Here is a 5,615-nt window from a genome sequence, read left to right on the forward strand (position 1 = left end):
GCCAGGCCTTTCATATGCAAAAGCCTCTGGGCACAGCTTGGGTAGGGTGGGGTCTCAGGGAATCAACAGGGCAGAGCAAGCAGCTATGGCTGATCCTCAGCCCTGCCCTAAGGGGCCCCGAGTCTCAGTGTCCCGGTAATTGCTGCAAGCACCTCCGAGAGAAAGCCACCCTCGAGTTCCGAGTTCTGCCCGCTGCCAGACAGTCCATTCTCTCCCCGCACGAGTCCGGGTCCCCAGAGACTTTCCGGAACCAGAGTTCAGAGCAGTTGGAGGCTTGTGACTCCCTCCCGATTCAAAAAGACAGCTGCATCCTCAGGTGCCAGCCCCTTTTGCCCGCGCTCGAGCATCCGTACCTCTGCACTTTACTTCCACAGCTCCTCTGAGTCTCAGTGTGCTTTTCTCTTTCCTTCTAGTTGTAGAATTTCCACTCAGCCAGCCTTCCTGTGGTTCTGGATGATGTCCGTTTTGTCTTTTCGTAGTATTTTTGAAGTTGTTGTGGGAGGCAGCAATTTCCGGTGTTTACTTATGCCACCATCTTGGTTTCTCCCTGGTTTTGGTCTTTAAACCTGAGGCTTCAGCCCTAGCCGGTTGCTCAGTGGTTAGAGCGTTGGCCCTCCTAACCACTGAGCAACCAGCTGAAGGGTTTCGGGTTCAATTCCAGTCAAGGGCACGTACCTTGGGTTGCAGGCTCAATCTAAGACCCCAGAGTGTGTATGGGAGGGGGAGAGCAACTGATGTGTCCTTCTCACATCTATATTTCTCTCTCTGTCGCCCTCCCTTTCTCTCTCTCTAAAAATCAATGGGGAAAAATATCTTCCAGTGAGGATTAACATAAAAAACAAACAAAAAAAACCTGAGGCTTCAGAAGGATTTATTAAATTTTTCTGTTCTCTTTCCTGCTCTTATTGTGAATGTTTCATAAATATTCAAGCTGTGAGGGCAATCTGGCTGAAACATCTGTCACCCTGTTGATTGCCAAGGTTGGCTGGGTGTATTATGTCTTTTTGAGAATCTTCTGCTTGTGAAAAGGAAAGTCTTTCCCTGGCAGGAGGTGATCTTGTTTATGAAAGGTACATGGGAAACAGTTGTTCCAACCTGGGACAGAGGGGATTCCTAGGCCTTTTAGTGCTAAAACCTATAAAATCCCCAGCAAATCCCATCTTTCCCAGAGGAGACCCACCCTTTCCTCCTGGGGAGGGACAGAGATGCAGTCTCTCCCTTTGCCCTCTAGGATGGCACTGTCTCTCCTCCAGCTGGTCTCCTTTTAAATTTTAAATGTAGCCAGCGAAGAGTCTTTCCATCTCTCTTCTTTCCAAGAAAAAACAACCATCTTTTACTTGGCCCTGGTCATTCACAGGGTTCCATTAGGATGACCCACCCCTACCTTGCCCAGCCCTGACCCTGCTTCTCATGGTGATTCTTTTTTTTAAAATATATTTTATTGATTGTTTACAGAGAGGAAGGGAGAGGAATAGAGAGTTAGAAACATCGATGGGAGAGAAACATCGATCAGCTTCCCCCTACACACCCCCCACTGGGGATGTGGCCGAAACCAAGGCACACGCCCCCGACCAGAATCGAACCTGGGACCCTTCACTCCGCAGGCCAACACTCTATCCACTGAGCCAAACCGCCAGGGCTCTCATGGTGATTCTTACCTGACCTCCCTTACACAAGCCTTGGGGTATGAAGGGCCACTCACATGCTCAATTGCCCACCCCTTGATCCCTGTGGAGCTCATGATCTGCTATGTCATCTGACATAAAACCTCACTTGATGCATGGACACATTTCATTTGTTTTCTTTGTAGATGACACCAAAGGGTGTCAGCTGTGGGCAGTGGCTGTTTTAACTGTGGATACATTGGATTACTCTAATGTGGTCAAAGACCCCCAGCCACCATGCTCTCAGGTTGTGTTTTTTCCTATTTAACATCAGGAACCCATTACACCGTCACTGTCTCACTCTGAGGACGACAACTGGGGGCCAAAAGTCAACCTCAGTCAATGTCTGTGGAATGAATCCATGAGCCAGGCCTCAACCTTGCCCCTCCCTAACGTTCTCTCAATCCATTAATCTGCAGAGAGGAAATAATCCCAATAACATTAAGGGATGGAGACTCAGGGTTCTGATTGGATGTTAACATTTGAGAAGGTGTATAAAAACCTCAGGCACCAGAGGAGAGATTCAGAGTCCTCCAGCTCTGCAGTCAGTGCCGTGGTTCTCCAACAGGTCTGAGATCTGAGCCCCAGCCAACCCAGTCACATCAGAAGTTTCTGCGGGATTCCTTTCTGAGCACCTTGAAGATGAGCATCCGGACCCCACCCACACTCCTGTGGCGGACCCCACCACTCCTGTGGCTGGCGGGAGAGAGCCTGCTGAGGGACCAGGCCTCGGCCATCGCAGCTCTGGAGTACCTGCCTGCTAAGCAGCTCCCGCTGCTGTTCATTCAGGCCTGCCGTCGGAGAATCCCGGAGCCCCTGACGGCCATGGTGCAAGCCTGGCCCTTCCCTGTCCTCCCTCTGGGGAGCCTGATGAGGCTGCCTCCGGTCATGGTCTTACAAGCCGTGTTTGAGGGGCTTGGCTTTCTGCTTGACCAACAGGTTTGCCCCCGGAGGTGGAAACTGCGGGTGCTGGATTTAAGGAACACGGGTGCCAACTTCTGGAGAATGTGGTGTGGAGACAGCACCCGGAATTGCTCACCGATGGGACCAGTGGCTGTGCAGAGCTCCAGCCCCAACATGGAGCACTCCTTGGCTCCCTTGGAAGTGTTCCTAGACCTTAACTTCAGTGAAATGGATGGGGTTAAGTTTTTCATGTACATCATCCAATGGGCCCAGCAGAAGGAAGGGTTGGTACACCTGTGCTGCAAGGCGCTGAGGATTTATGAGGTGCCCTTCCGGAGGGTCAGGAGGGTCCTGGATGGGGTGCAGCTGGACTGCATCCAGGAGGTGGAAGTGAACTGCACCTGGGACCTGCCCACCCTGGGGACATTTGCTCGCTACCTGGGTCAGATGAGTAACCTGCAGAGTCTCGCTCTCTGTCACATCAAGGTGTTAGCTGAGGGGGAGAATGAGGAGGAGGAAATGGAGGAGGAGGAGGAAGTGCAGGAGGAGGAAGAGCAAGAGGAACAGAAGGAAAAGAAGCAGGCCTTGGAGGAGGAATATTTGTGGGAGAGGGAGGAAAAGGAGCAGCAGTGGAAGGACGAAGAGGAGTGGGAGAGGGAGGAGCAGGAGTGGGAGGAGGAAGAGGAGAGGGAAAGGGAGGAGCAGGAGGAGCAAGGATACTTTTCCCAATTCCTCTCCCAGATGCAGAAGCTGAAGCACCTCAAGAAGCTCTACTTGGACTCTCCCTCCTTCCTCCAAGACCGTCTGGACCAGATGCTCAGGTGCCTGCAGACCCCCTTGGACAAACTCTCCATATGGGATTGCTGGCAGCTGACGCAATCAGACTTGACACGCCTGTTCCAGTGCCCCAACCTCAGGCAGCTGAAGTCCCTGTGTCTCTATGGCGCCAACCTCACTGATTTTAGTCCCGAGCCCCTCCGAGCTCTGCTGGAGGCAGTGGCACCCACCCTCCAGGACCTGCGCCTGGATAACTGTGCGATGGTGGACTCCCAAGTCGAGGCCATCCTGCCTGTCCTGAGCCGCTGCCACCAGCTCAGGGACTTCACCATCACTGAGAACCCCCTCTCCGTGGCCACCATAAAGCAGCTGCTGCGCCACACAGCCGGGCTGCACAGTTTAGAGCTCGAGCGGTACCCTGTCCCCCTGGAGTGTTACAGGACCCACGAGACTGTGGACCAGGAGAGAGTTGCCCTGATCCGGGCTGAGCTCACGGGGATACTGAGGGAGTTAGGACAACCCAGGACCATCCGTCTTGTCACCAAGTGCTTTAGCTCTGGGGACTTTTATGACGTGGCATTTTCATGACATGGAGCCCGTGATGTGCCCCTGTAGTGACCCTGCTCACCAGGTGCACCTAACAAGGGCTTCCTTCTGGGCCCCTGGAATCTGAAACCTCGGACCGGGGTGCAGTGTGCGGGGCCACTCACGTTTCATGTTCATGCTCAGTGTGAATGGGGAAAGGGAGGGACCCAGCCCGGGTACAGGATTGCAGGGACAAAGGTTGGGGAGTTCATGGGACCTCAAAGGCAAAGTGTCCTACTATCAGAATATTCTGCCTATTTCTGGAAATTGTCTGCTGATGAGCTAATCTGTGTGTCCTTGAAATCTCCTTACCTAAGGGCTACTCCAGATCAATAAAAGGTTGGAGAGCCTGAGCATCAGTGGAAGTCCTTCTGGACTTGCCCACCTGGTCCCCCAATATTTCAAAATTATCTCGTGTCATTTCTCTCTCATTTGTGTGCGGCTCCTCTTTTCAGATCCCGAACCCTAATCCACGCAGGACGTGGAAGGAAACACACAGGACAACATGGAGCCCGTGATGTGCCCCTGTAGTGACCCTGCTCACCGGGTGCACCTAACGAGGGCTTCCTTCTGGGCCCCTGGGACCTGAAACCTCGGACTGGGGTGCAGTATGCGGGGGCACTCACGTTTCATGTTCATGCTCAGTGTGAATGGGGAAAGGGACGGACCCAGCCCGGGTACAGGATTGCAGGGACAAAGGTTGGGGAGTTCATGGGATCTAAAAACAAAGTGTCCTACAATCAGAAACATGAATCTGATTTGCTTGAGGAGGGGGTGGGGATTTAGGCTCGAGGTGCATCTGTGGGAGTTAATTCTGGGGTGGAGGGTTGTAAAGGAATGTTCAGAAATAAAGACAATTTCAAAGGCCAAAAAAAATAAAATAAAATAAAATCTCCAGCAAATTGGGATGAACTGGTCACTCTAGTAGTGAGCTATGCTCCCTTACTAGCCTGCCCAAGCACGTTCTCAATTATTGATGACAGATAATAATGTATCGACGTTCAATGATGTTTCAAAGGTATGGAAACTATTCTTGGAAGACAACAACTGGCTTTAACGGCTTTCAATACTATCTCATCAATACATGAAACTATACACGGTACTGAACACTAAAAGTTGGTTTTTAGACTACTACTCAAAGGCAGCCAATCGATGATCCTCTTTCATCATTGATGTTTCAATCTCTTCCTCCCTCCCCCTGCCTCTCTGGAATCAATAAAAAAAATTTTTTTAAACTGAAGAAACATTAAGTTTCCTCAGTAACACATTACTTATAAAAGCATTACTCATTAAGGAAATATATTCCCTAAAAAAGATGCCTATGTGAGCCTTTGATCTGTTGCCTCCAAAAAATAAGCAAACAAATGCCATCAGAGACCCAAGGCCGTGCTCTTTCTGACGCCAAGCAGAGGTGATTTATTCTGAGTGAATGCTATCTCTGGAGACAAAGACGTGCTACCGTTTCAGAGGTGCTTCTAGGTTCCCTACGTCTGAGGCAGCTGGAGGGGAAGCTGGACTGTAGCTGCATCCACACTATGGACAGCTCACCCGTTCGTGTCAGTGAAGAGGAGCAGGGCTGGCGGGCGTCCTGACTTCAGCAGCACCACAGCACTGGGCATCCAGTGGCCCAGATGCAGGTGACGAAGGGAAGCCAGGATCATCTCTGGAAGAAAGGAATGCAGGTGG

General features: G+C 51.4%; 1 protein-coding gene across 1 annotated transcript; it reads left to right on the plus strand.

The window, feature by feature from the left end:
* The first annotated feature begins 2,306 nt into the window (after nucleotides 1-2,306).
* Nucleotides 2,307-3,932, plus strand: LOC102238631 (PRAME family member 12). The gene is made up of 2 exons (XM_014528296.1): nucleotides 2,307-3,053; nucleotides 3,309-3,932. Exons 1-2 carry the CDS (start codon nucleotides 2,307-2,309, stop codon nucleotides 3,930-3,932), a joined length of 1,371 nt encoding a protein of 456 aa, XP_014383782.1.
* The last annotated feature ends 1,683 nt before the right edge of the window (nucleotides 3,933-5,615 follow it).

Source organism: Myotis brandtii, unplaced genomic scaffold (assembly GCF_000412655.1).
Source record: "Myotis brandtii unplaced genomic scaffold, ASM41265v1 scaffold63, whole genome shotgun sequence".
Classification (NCBI taxonomy): domain Eukaryota; kingdom Metazoa; phylum Chordata; class Mammalia; order Chiroptera; family Vespertilionidae; genus Myotis; species Myotis brandtii.

Excerpts from the sequence above, each read along its gene's own strand:
- LOC102238631 (XM_014528296.1), top strand. The coding sequence starts at position 2,307 with ATGAGCATCCGGACCCCACCCACACTCCTGTGGCGGACCCCACCACTC. Across the intron at positions 3,054-3,308 it reads TCGCTCTCTGTCACATCAAG|ATGCAGAAGCTGAAGCACCT; the intron begins GTGTTAGCTGAG and ends TTCCTCTCCCAG.